The sequence below is a fragment of the Protomyctophum bolini genome, assembly GCF_963924005.1.
Source record: "Protomyctophum bolini genome assembly, chromosome: 11".
Lineage (NCBI taxonomy): Eukaryota > Metazoa > Chordata > Actinopteri > Myctophiformes > Myctophidae > Protomyctophum > Protomyctophum bolini.
Genome location: NC_137872.1, coordinates 19,534,221 through 19,547,555, shown reverse-complemented (window position 1 = coordinate 19,547,555; position 13,335 = coordinate 19,534,221). Strand labels below are relative to the sequence as shown.

The window sequence follows — 13,335 nt, the reverse complement described above, 5'->3', positions numbered from 1 at the left end:
GAACCGACCGAACGTTTCTATTATTCTCTCTTTTTTTATTTATTTACAATCATAATAACAATAATAATATATCATTATTATTGTAACAATAATATGATTATTATTGTAACAATAATAATAATGTATTAACTCTACAGTTGACTCAAATCTCTATAAAGCATCAAACACATTTATATAGGATATATTCCGGTCTAGAGCGGATACGGAAACAAACAGTGTGTTTGCGTGATAGGTGCGTGCAAGTAACGATGCAGATACAGTAGATCCGGGGTGGGCTTTAGCCCGGATCTGAGCACTGAGTAGTGAATGGAAATCCATGTTTTCCTCTGACAGACAGTCCTGTAGCAGAGCCCAGAGGACTGCAGTAACTACTGGATGTACAAGCTCACCCCCACGTGTCGCGTTTTGACTGTCTGTGAGGTTGTAGCAGATCATCTGCTATTTTTAAGTCACCGTCGCATGATGAGGTAGGCCTATGGGATAAATAAATATACACATAAAAATGCATGCTTGACTCAGCAAGGTCGGTTGGCCAGTGTAGTTGGTGGTGGTGAGACGCAAGGCATGGCTTTCTTTTCCAGAACACTGGAATGGACTCGTGAGTTTTACACGTGCGAGCTGTCCATCAACCGGCTGCCAAACGCCACAGGACAGGAGGAGACTGATCTGTCAGTATCTGACTGTATCCAAAACAATATTTTGCTATTGTGATGTGATCGACGAGTATTTATATATTAATAACATAACACACGATGATGATGATCCCGACCCGCCAGGCTATGCCTATGCATCGATCTTGATCTTGTTGAATCACTCACAGCAAAGCATACATTCCTTGTGACTCGTCCACTACAAACTCCATGCCGGTTCGTTGAACATCCCTCCCTTTGCAGCAATAGGGTGCGTTCGGAAATGCGTACCGGGAACGCACTCGCCTATTCATTTGCATTGCACAGTGCGCTCAGTGCGCTATTTCCGAACGCGCCCCTTACGCCACAGTCCACAGTAAACTTAGCAAAGACAAGACACTATTGACTATTATTGATTTTCTGAATATGGTTTTGATGTAGGCAAAAACAATGACAATTTCACAAATGTTCGCTGATGCTGCCCGCGATTTATAAACGGATTGAATTATTGTCTGAGTCTCAGAGTCTTTTCAGTAAAGTTATTTAGTACCGGTAAGTAGATCGGCTGGATTTGTAGCCCTACGGTAGACGATAACGTCACCGTGAGTTGAACGGGTAAGGGTGTGTGTGTGTGTGTGTGTGTGTGTGTGTGTGTGTGTGTGTGTGTGTGTGTGTGTGTGTGTGTGTGTGTGTGTGTGTGTGTGCGTGTGTGTGTGTGTGTGTGTGGCGATTCTGTGCGGTTTGGCCTCTAGGTGCTGAAAAGGTTGAGAGCCACTGCCTAGACTAGAAATCCTACATTGAAATATTTGCTTGAGTACACATTCAAGTTTGTATGCATGAGCTGGCTATGTTTTGTAATCTGCAACAAGCTATAACAAATTGTATTGTATTAAAAAGTACAATATTATTTATTTTCCTATGAAAGGGGAAGGGGAAAAAGTAAAGTAAAATACACAAGTGATGATCATCATACATTATCTTCGTAAATTGGTCCTCACTAATGCTCACAGATGATGCATCTGTATCTCAGAGGAGGGCTGTGGACACAGAGTTGTATTAATGCAAGGGCATACACAAGACACCACTCTTGCATTAAATGAAATAATAACAAAACAATGTTGAACCTGTGATATTGAGTTGAGTATAGCCCAGGCTTTCAGTAGAAACCTTGAACATTAGTTGCTACTCTTAACCACTGGAGGGAGACATACACCTTTATAAACCTTTCCATATCAGTCACTCGCAATATAATTATTTGTGTTATTGTTTTGTTTTGTTCTGTTCTCTTTTTAATGTTTTTGTTTGTTTTGTTTATATGTTGTTTGTTATGTATATTATTATTAACAATAGTATTTTGGAATATATTGTGATAAGGATAGTACTAATAAGCTATAAGCTTCCGCCCATGCCTTTTCGATCACAACTGTTTCATTTGTAATGTCTCTGAAAAATGAAAAGATCGAAATAAACCATTCGTTCATAATAATAATAATAATGTCACTAGCAATAAGCATTTTAGCCAAATTACATTTTCAGATAGTGCTTAAATGCTGGCCGGTTATCTGTCAGTGTGGACAGTAGCTATAGACCAACCAGTAGTACTGAGCCACAGTACAAGTATAAAGTCCACATAAAGACACATTTCTGAGTTCAGTACTGGCGTAGGTCTACTTGCTTTTAAAGATACTATTCAAAAGTATGTGCATGCTTTTAAAGTGATTGAGTCTTCAAAAGTACAAATTACAGAAGTTCTTTTTGGTTTTGATATCATTACTGTATTGAAATGTAGAATGTATATTTTTTCCCTCCCTATAAATGTATGGAGTCAAAAGAACAATATCTGCATCAAAGTATCAAAAGAAAAAATACTCAAGATACACCAAAAAATTGTGCATGCGTAAATGTAGGCTACTTAGTTAGTACTGTCACAGCCCAAATATAGCAGCATCTGGATGGCTATATTTATCCGTGTCCTAATTCTTCTTCTGATTGAGTTGAAATATTCTTAGAAGTTGCTGACTTCCTAAAAACTGCCTAATCACAATGATCTTCTCAAACACAACTGGGACGTAATTAGGGTAATGATTTACTTATATCAGTGGTTCTCAAAGTGGGGTCCGGGCAACGGCGGGCATCCTCTGGGGTTCCAGGGGGTCCCCAGCAAAATGAGTGAAAATCACCAAGGGTTGAAAAGGGTTAAATGCTGTCTGGGGCCATTGTTGTGAGTTGTGGACTTCAGTCATGTATAACGAAGCAGCCTACATTTACTCTACTAGTACTGTACTTAAAGGAAATAAGGGATATTTCACTTTCAAAAGGTTTTTTTAAGTTGCTTGATTTAGTATTAGATATTTTATATTCATTTTAGCAGCCCCTATAAAAACACTCCTTGACCTATAAACAGCCATAGCCGTCATCACAAATGTGATGAGGTCAGCACATTTGGGCACATTTGGGAAAGTGGCTATGGCCGAATTTAGGCCAAGGAGTGTTTTTCGTGCAAAACTAATGCTTGGAATGGATTCAGAATCATGAAAAACCCCTAGATTGTCACAAAAATGTGTCTGCGGCCCACAAATTGCTCCCAACCCAGGGTTTGGGAACCAGTGTGCTAAAACACCTATAGATTGTTCCGTGCCTGCACCAATTCTGCTATTGCTTCTCAAAGTGAATGGATCTCAGAGCAGCCTGCAAGCAGTCTCTCACGAGTTCCAGGAAATAAAACGTCTGGGTTTCCGAGGCTACTCACGAGAGACGGTGATGTGTGTGTGAGTGATCAGCACAGTCGTGATTAAGCTGCATCTCATAGAGACACAAATACCTCTCCATGACGACTGGAGGCCTCCATCATAACAGGTTTGATCAGTAAATCCCAAATGGGCCTTATACTGCTCTCTCTTGCTCTCTCTCTCTGTGTGTGGTGGAAAGTAAGGATGAAGGTTACATTTACTTTATTTTAAGTAGTTTATACCATTTCGAGGTACTTTAACATTTCTTGAGTATGTCAATTTTTTGACACTTCATGCTTCTACTACATCTCAGAGGCAAATGCTTTTTTCTCCACTGCAAATATTAAAACATGTTACTTTGTAGATTTAGATTATTATTATACTAAAACAACCGAGTACTTCCACCACTGGCCTGCAGCCTCTCTCTGTGTGTGTGTCTCTCTCTCTCTCTCTCTCTCTCTCTCTCTCTCTCTCTCTCTCTCTCCCTCCATTATGCCTTCTCCTCCATTTCCGCTCTCAGGGGCAGGAACTAAATGGATAGACATTAATAACACTCCAACGTCTGGGAGCTAATGCTGCCCTGAGTGCTGATTAAGGCACTGAAGAAATGGGCGTGGAGTTGTAGCTTCATGATCCACCACCCTTCCTGCACTATGCACAGTCAAATCTTGCAATGTGCTAATGCTAATTTAACTCTCAGTGTAAGTACAATTGGAGCCTGTTCCATTACACTTATTAAGATATTTCCCTTATTGCCTGTCTAGTTATTGGATAGGCTACAGGTCCAGCGGGCACCTAAACCTTGTGGGCACACATGCATCGCAATGTTAATTTAGTTTGGTTTACAAAATGTAAAGGAAGAAGAAGAGGAATAAATGCATGTTGGAGACCAAACAGCTAATCATCCAAAAACGCCTCATCATTCATTTGTAGCCATGATGGCGTTCTTGTGGGGGGAAACAAATATGTCCCCGGTTAGACTGGTTTAGCACAGCACTCATGTGAATTCCGCCCATCATTGTTGTTTTTTTCTCTTTCAGTAAAAATGGGAGAGATGTTTATTTACAGACGCTTTGAGTGGGTGGATCTCACTCAAATATCCCTTAGCAAAGTGAACGCCACCTTGCCTGCCTGTTTGGCCGGTTCCCAAGAAGAGCAAATGTCACAAGAGGCCCTCGAGTGCATTGAAATTCGTCACGAAACATTCTAGACTTAAATGCACTCTTTGGGGCAAAGTACTGGATGAATGATGAATATTTATTGGCCTTCCACAAAGAGAGGATCCAATGAAATAAATTAAACATGGCATACTGTATCTTTTAAACTCTTTATCCCTGTAAAAAGTGCTCGTAGACAGAAATGCTTCCCTAATGCCAGCAACGTGGTGCTGATAAATTGGCCACCTGCTGCTATCTACTGTACGTAAAAATGTCATCATATTGTCACTTGTCGGTGTCCTCAGCCTCAATGAAATGCTGGAATAAAGTCACTTTTTTAATCTTCAGAGTTTTCTATAGCGCAGCCGCAGCGGTTCTCTGCAGCCTTCGGCCACGTTCGCAGCCCACCCATGTGACCAATTAACAACACGGCAGCCGAAGGCCCTTAATGATCAATCGATCGATTGTGTTCCAGCTCGGATCAAGCTTTTTCTTAAAGAAAAAAATGCCATGGCATTTATTTCCACTTTCATTTATATTCACACTATATTATCATTACAATCGTAGTGATCTGCCAATTATTTTGGCGCACACTTGCAATACTCTCCCACAGGTTGAAAATCACAGTTCCAGCGCCTTTCAGGTCCTCTGCACGTGATGTATTGTTGGAATGTCGATGTTTTCCTCAGTGAGACGGAGACTACCTCACAGCAGGAGCACATACAAATGAGCATTTGCGCCTGTCGTAGACATGCGCAGAGCAAGTTCAGTCAGGGAACCTCAGTCAGCGCGCCGGCCGTTAATTGGGCCACCGCAGCATCAGGCTCTCATCCACATGATTCACCCAGCCAATCACCCAACTCACCCAATCTCATACCGGCTACTTTAACCAAAGGTTTTGCATTCATCCTCCTGCTTGCTTGCTGCTGCTTTATTGTATACTATGCGCTGCTGTATACAAAGTGCTCACCCACCTCCACCCCAGCTACCACCTGTCGTTTTGGATCTACTGTTTTAGGTACGGGGGATTCGGAGCCCCTATGTTCGGGACTGATGCGCTTGACCTGAGTACCTAAAAAGCAGATCCAATACATCGCCAAACCATAATAAATATATTGCATTGATTATCTTATATTCGATATTACATCCTCCTTGAGTTGTCTGACTGAATGACAGTCAGAGAGAGAGAGATCGATCGAGAGAAAATAAAATTATTGAATTTATTTATTTTTTCTTATTTATTTATTCTCGATAAGAGCATTGATATTTAACCTTCATTTGCAATGCATTCGAGATTACACACATATAAAACAATCAACAATTAAAGACACATATAAAACACAGAAACAACAAATATAAAACATACAACTAGTAAAAAAACAAAACAAAGTGAGGTAGGGAGTCAAGTCCAGGCAGGGAGAACCAATAGCCAAATGGTTAGGGCGCATCTCTCTCTCTCTCTCTCTCTCTCCCTACGTTATCCTCAGATGAGCCCTCCATCGGCATCCCCTGTCATCTCCATTCTCCGCAACAGCATCTGTCTTTAGCACATCCACGTAGGTAGGTGTGGGACGTCCTCTTGATTGATGCCTGCGTGTTGGTTCCCCACAGTACAAGCTTGATAGCAGGGTCGATGGCAGTGACAAGCCCGACTAGTCTCCTCCTGACCACTATCTTCTCTGATACACTTGATATATATATGCAGACATAGGCTAACACCCATGGGCTCTACTGGCTGTCCCCGGTTAGATTCCTGGCTGGCCGGACTGTATGCTGCATGTCACAGTGTGCTGTCTCTCTACACCGCATCTGTCAAATAAAGCAGTGTTTCCCGAAACCTGTGGCCATGGGCCCCCTGTGGTGACGCGGCAAAGATCACAGTGGCTGCACAAAATCGTCCCAATTTTGGGCAGTCATTATACTGTCCACAAATAGTCAAAAATACTCAACATTTCTTTGAAAGTTTTTTAAAATTGTTAAAAAAATATATAATAGCACAAATCCTTCTGTCCTGCCAAATCCCTCCTGATGTTGGCCTGCAAGGCACTTCAGAACCATAGTGTGGGGCTTACTTTACTTGTTGTCCTAATGGAGTGATCACTTTGGCAAACCCAGCTCCTCCATCGGCACGGGAGGCTCCTCAGGTACCAAAAGAGTCCTAATGGAGTGATCACAGTGGCAAACCCAGCTCCTCCATCGGCACGGTGAGGCTCCCCAGGTACCAAAAGAGCCAGAATATCAGGCTGAGGAATATGAGCAGCGGTCCCGACAGCACCAAGAAGTCCCAGAAAGTAAACGGTGCAAAGATCCCCACCAGGAAGAGAAGGAGGCCAACCAAGTCGAAGATCAAAGCCACTGCCATGAAGAAAGCGCATCGGCCTCTGTCTTTGGGCTCCAATCGGTCCATGGCCACGACCAGAACCTCAGTGGACGCAGGGGTTGATGTTGACTGATGATGCGAGTGTGAACGAGTGACACAGAGAGAGCACAGGAACCTTCTCACGGGGTGGCTTTAAAGTGGGGAACATTCTTTTGGACTTAATTAGCATGCAGCCAGCAACGCCTAACATTTCTGTGGTAGGACTGGTATCCATGTGACAACCATTGCCATGGGTGTCAGGCTGACAAAACCTCATTCCTTCACAAAGCAGACTTGTTCGACACCTTTTATGTGTTGTCTGTGAAATGGATATTGAGATTGATGCGCATAATGGAGTTTACTATTGGCTGCCTCAAAACCATAGCCGATACTGTTTACATTATGATAGGATATAAAAAATACAGTTGGGATAGGAAATCAATTAGGGTAATATGTCGGCATGGTCCAATTTATACAATGGTGAGATTATATACAGACAAAACAAATATTTGTCCGTTGCCAATTAAGACCCATTTATTTGGTCGTATACGACAACCCACATTGCATACATTTGCACAAAATTGGGAAGCCAGGTCTAAGTGGTTAACATACATTGGTTAACATATTTGTAAATTAAACTGTAAAATTGTGATATTATCAAAATATAAATACAAACATATAACAAGACAGTCTGCAATTCTCAGAAGGAAATGCATGCATTTAATTCAGTCTGACCAGAAGCAGATCCAACACCACCAGTATCTGCATTTCTCTCCCATCCACAGTCTCTTGTTTTGTTGTGTGTTTAGTTTCTACTCCCTCCTATTGTTGAGTTGCCCCCACATAAAATCCAACCCTGATTCCAGGGTTGGATTTTGACTTCATATTTCAGTACTTATTAATACATCCCCAGGATGTCAACAATAGGCTGCTAAACACAATCCTACAATCCTACAATCCTACCAAAATATAGGTCAGTGTTTCTCAAACCTTTTCAAGTCCAAATCGATAAAGAAAATCCATTTTTATAAAAGAAAAAAAACCCTGGGGGTACTCGGACACCACTTTGGGAACCAATGACATACTGTAGATGATGTACAAGTTCATCATTTTTTTACCAATCCTTCATACTTAGCTTGGCAGCCGTTTGACATGCATGCCTGGTGGTGTCATGCATAGTAATGTCATGGAAATGTCTCTCCGAAAACCTTGTTTGACCAGTTAAGCCGTTTTGTGAAGGTTCCGCTTATATAGCAGCTCTCAGCCCAGCCTGTGTAAACACACACAGTCAGAGGTGGAGCTCATAACATAAACAATAAACCCAGTCTCTGCTTGTGACGTCAGCGTTACCAGCTTAATTAGACAGCAGTATCTTATCAGTATCCTCTTTCTATGCTATTTTCTTTATTCACTGAAATAGAGGGTATGTGCGTGACATCATCATACCCGGAAGTTATGTGGGAACACCTACTGAGTGGCAAAGAAACTACTTTCTGGCCTTGACGCCCATACATCCAAACAGAAAAGTCTGATCTGATTGCATTAAAAGACATTAAACTACGCTAGACTCACTTTGCCGCTCACTTTTATGCATGCGCAATTGCGCATACCCTCTATATCTGAATGACCAAATAAAAAGGGGACATCAGGTCACCAGGTTGAAAGTGGTAAATGAATCTCCATGATACATTTGCAGAAGGAGAAGTCAACTGGCTCAGAATGAGATGTGACGTTTGCACAAGGTGTTAGTCTATCCGACCTGTCCATCTGCCTGCTACATGTTTTATTGTGCTGTGTTTTGCCCCAGTTAAAATGAATGGTCACATGTAATAGTACACACAGTAAGATAACAACTGTCAGAATTAGATGTGGATACATTAAAACATTCTATTCACAAAACCAAACTCAAGGTCCAGTTTGGTGTTTGTTTTGTTGGGGTTTTTTAAATGCATCTGACCCACACCTAGGGTGACAAGGTGGATGTCCTCCCGAGCCCTGACAAATATTCTTAAAACACTACAAGTGTACTACAAATGGAGTACTACAAATGGTACTACAAATAGAACCAAATGGACCCCTACGGGTCCATTTGGTTCCATTTGCACACTCTCAGAGTTAAGAGGGTCCTTGCAAACAAAACGTTTGAGAACCACTATAGTACTAAACTCCTAATGTGCCATATAGTGTCGTAGTAAGTCACTGTCATACATATTCTGAAGAAAACCTGTAGACATGGCATTCAATAATTTGATCAAAATAATAACATTATAATGGTGTAAAAATGTTACCGGTGTCTAAATCACATTTGAAAACTCACTTTGTAGGCTACTATGTTGCCTTATTTATTATGTATTGTTGTTTTGCTCTTGGTATTTTAGTATTTTCCGTACTTTTGGTACCGAGTGTACAGCACTTTGGTTCAACACTGTTGTTTTAAATATTATATTTATTTATTTATTTATAAATAAAGTGGATTGGATAAGGTCAAATGATGGGTCTGTTTTTTTGGGTCACCCCCACCGTCCACACAGGCAAAAAAACCTGTTTGACTGGGTGTTGTTTTGACATCAAATTACAATAGCAGAAGCGATTTTATATCACTTGTTGTCTGTGTCCACAAGGCACTGCTGTCTGCTACTACTGTATTTAACAGGTTGTTGCTGTCATTTAGGAAACCTTGTACGGTATGTAAAATAAGAAAAAAAATAAGCATTTTTTACATTTTTAATTATTATAAAACAAGGTTATAGTAAAAAATAGTATACAAATATAGTGTACAAGAATTGTCTACAAGCTCAATGCGTTGCATGGCAACACATTGAGCTTACATTTGAAACATGGAGATACAAGGTTTCTTGCCAGACAGCAACAACATGCTTTATCCCTGGAGTATACCAACCACATGAAAACACATCACTAGGAGAGAATACAATGCTAAATTATTCACACACAGACCTTATTGTAGTTTTGAAAATGTTTGCTGTATCACAAGCTGCTAGTGGCATTATTAAATGTAATAAAAGTGATATTTTATGGTTAAAACAAACCCTTTTGGTTTTTTTTGTTAATAAAAAGTTAAAGCTCTGAATTCAGACGGTAATTATTGCTATAGTGTGTTTCATTAGTAAGAGACCACACCTATAATTCCTAGGACGTCTGGAGACGTCTTGGGCACAAATTAAGTTTGACAGTTTATTGAAACAAAATGAGATGAATGTGAAATGGGATGCGGAACCTTATGTTAGGGTGAGACTCGGAGCGAAGTCTCGGGAACTGACGGCCATCGTTGCTCTACTCGGGGAGCGGTCGGTCGTCTCTGCCCCCCCCCTAGAGAAAGTCGTCACTGAAGGTAGAGTGCGAATCGAGGAGGAAGGAGGAGGTTGGGGTGGAGGAGAAAGATGAATTTGAAAGCAATGAATGGCAGAAATAGCCGATCTACAACAGCAGTACTCATGACCCATGTTTGGTCTGTTGTGAAGCAGAACAAGCCAGCCGAGAGATCGCAGGTGTATTTATACTGTGGTGATTGCAGCAAGTATTGGCTGTAGTGAGTGGAGGCAGGTGTAGTGCATACGGGTGATTGTGAATGGGGAGTGGCTAATGAGTGAGGGCAAGTTTAACCTCCCGATCTGGAGCGGATGATATCGCTAACGTATTGTAGTATTGTTTTGTAGTATAGCACTAATTAGAACTCATTTGAACAAAAACAAGTCACTGCACCTTTAACGCAAGTTAAAAATAAGCATCATAACCTAAATTACACTATCGATTGACTGATAATGATTGTGTACATATTTAGACCTGTTTAGAGGCCCAGTTATTGATGAATAGTTTCAATGCATGTCCAAAACAATTGACCGTGAACAATTAGCTCTGTGACCTATTTTTTGGTCAAGGCCTATAAATAGGCCAGTGGTTCTCAAAGTGCGGTTCGGGGACCCTCAGGGTCCTTGATGAGTCACGTGAGGTCTGCAACTCGGAGCGTGTACAAATGGAACCAAATTGACTCTTAAACGTTCATTTGGTTCCATTTTATGTAGTGCTACAAACCCCTTAAGCGTCTATAGATGGGTCCTTGAATTTTGAAATCTTGAAGGTTTGAGAACCACTGGGCTACACTAAATGTAACAAGAGCTTTAATTTGTATAATCGTTAAGACCTGTGAAGGAAGTAAAGAGGCCCAATTTCTTTCCAATAGGGCCTATATTGAAAGTGCTTTACATCAATGGTCCTGAAACATTTTGATGTCATATATTAGTTAAAGTTTTACAGAGTAGATTGGGGTCTCAGCAATTGTACATCGTATCAAATGGGGGTCCGTAGCCTAATGCATACATTTTGTCCTTGACATGCAAAAATACTCGCTGATATACTTTCAATGTCAGAATAGGCGTCCATCATTAAGGCCTTTCCGGCGGCGTTACAGTACGGGTCCCGTCCCATCACCATTCGGGGGGAGTTCAGGCGTTTCCGTTATGGGTTCTTTGGGACACTGGTCCGAGCTGGCGGTGCTGCTGGTGCCGTCGTCATCGTAGCCCTTGTTCACGAAGCCGTCGAAAGAGGACGACTTCCCCCACGTCACCTTGCTGGGTTTGTGAGCGGGCACGTGCTCCGCGTCTCTCCCTCCACGATCGCCGCCATCATCATTGTCAAAGGCGAATTTCTGATGCCTTTGCGACGGAGGGACGTTGGCGTTCAGCCTCTCCGACAGCTTCCTCGCCAGCCGCGCAAAGCTGGTCCTGTTCTTGGAGGACGGGTCGAGGTCCTCGTCGGTGACCTGGATGTTCCCCACGTACCACATGAGCCACAGGGCCAGGCTGCAGAGAGGGGATAGGCTGAATTGTAATAACATCACCACACCCAAGAAAACTGTGTTTCCGGGTAGATAATGCCAGCAGTGTTGCATTAATGGAGCAGTGTTATTCAATAACCTTATTTCTGGAAGAACAGGACACTATGACAGTGGTTTTCACCAAGTGATCTGGGGACCACCAGTCCTTGAGAGGGTTCAAGGTACACGGTCCCCAGCTAAATGATGGACAGTTGGTAACAAAATGGGCCTTTATTAGATCTTTAACTCTTGAGAGGTCTTAAGAGCCATGGCTGTATTTTGCGTGTCTTAAGTACCTGGAGGCGTGATCAATGCCATTTGGCTATTCTGAGTGGCCAAAGAGCATTGACCACACCTCCAGGTCTTAAGTTAAGTAATAAGACCTGGTACTTAGACACCAGCCCTTTGGAAATTTATATAAAAAAAAGGTTGAAAACCACTGCATATGGTTTGGGTTATTTTTTACTATTTGAGGGAAAAAAACAAACAACATTTTAAGACAGTTCAAACAGCCCATCTACATTGACAAACTGTGAGCTTGCAGATCAACTATTTGAATTACCGCAGGCCTATATATTAAAATGTTTGTAAAAAATAAAGGGCATAAGGCATAAGGGACAATGAAGCATGCAAAATAGGGCCTTACATTATTATTGACTAATTATGTATTTTTGTTAAGACTAAGCAAAGTCTGGACACTTTGTTACATTTTATTTTAATGTTTAATAATAGCCTATCATCAAGTAGGCCTATACGGCAGACTACCAGCTGCTATGTGTTCATGGCATGCACATTGTCCTCTTTGTAGCAGCGTAGCCTAATAGGTAGGCCTATAGGCTACTATTAGGCCAACCTATTACGTTTATCTTTTGTATAGCCTATTTTTTCTACTTGCTCTGCCTCTGCTGCCCCCCTCCTTCTGAAAAGAGCAAAAAACGATGGTAGGCCTGCCTCCTTACACAAAAACGATCTTCACCCACTTCTTTACAATTCTGTGAAGTGACCATAAAGTTGATACCTATTAAGTGCCCTGCGTGCCCACTCATGTTTAACAGGTGTCCACTGCAGTGCACTGCCCAGGCACTCGTAGGGAAAAACAACAGGGTATTTAGCGGCCGGTAAGGCTATACCTGCAGAAGATGACCAGCGAGCCGCTGTAGATCAAGAAGTCGCCGTAGAAGCGACCGTTGAGGGTCAGGTTAGCGAATATGCCCACGAATAGAACCACCAGGCCGAGGATATCACAGATGATGGCCGCAAAGAACAGCGACACGCAGCCGCCGAAGCGCTTCAGATGATGGTCCCCCATGATCTCCGCTATGGAGCATGTTTCTGCGGCCGTGTAACGGGAGGATGATGCTGCTGCTTCATCATCACACTGTCACATAGGCTACACAAACACACCTCTTTTTACCTGGGCGGAGTGTGTGTGACACACAGTAGCGTGTGTGTGTGTGCGCTCGCGCGCGCCAGTGCGAGAGAGAGCGCGCGCACCTGTCCGGGAGACGCCCTGCCTGCCTCTGACGTCGCTATAGCCTACGTGGATAGGCTTACAAGTTACAACATAGACAGACCTACTGGCCAGTATTTACATATACACTGCAAACATCCTCTGTTTATGATGTAACTC

The 13,335-nt window shown here is 42.1% G+C and overlaps 1 protein-coding gene across 1 annotated transcript; it reads right to left on the bottom strand.

Moving 5' to 3' along the window:
- Positions 1 to 10,224: 10,224 nt before the first annotated feature.
- Positions 10,225 to 13,075, bottom strand: tmem238l (transmembrane protein 238 like). The gene is made up of 2 exons (XM_080775876.1): positions 12,836 to 13,075; positions 10,225 to 11,691 (listed from the first exon to the last, which is right to left on the bottom strand). The coding sequence occupies exons 1-2, from the start codon at positions 13,012 to 13,014 to the stop codon at positions 11,295 to 11,297; spliced, it is 576 nt and encodes a 191-aa protein (XP_080632002.1). The 5' UTR covers positions 13,015 to 13,075; the 3' UTR covers positions 10,225 to 11,294.
- Positions 13,076 to 13,335: the final 260 nt, after the last annotated feature.

What these genes read in the sequence shown, in the direction of transcription:
- tmem238l (XM_080775876.1), bottom strand. Translation starts at nt 13,014, where the DNA reads ATGGGGGACCATCATCTGAAGCGCTTCGGCGGCTGCGTGTCGCTGTTC. An exon ending in TCGCTGGTCATCTTCTGCAG is followed by an intron (nt 11,692 to 12,835) that starts GTATAGCCTTAC and finishes CCCTCTCTGCAG; the next exon opens with CCTGGCCCTGTGGCTCATGT.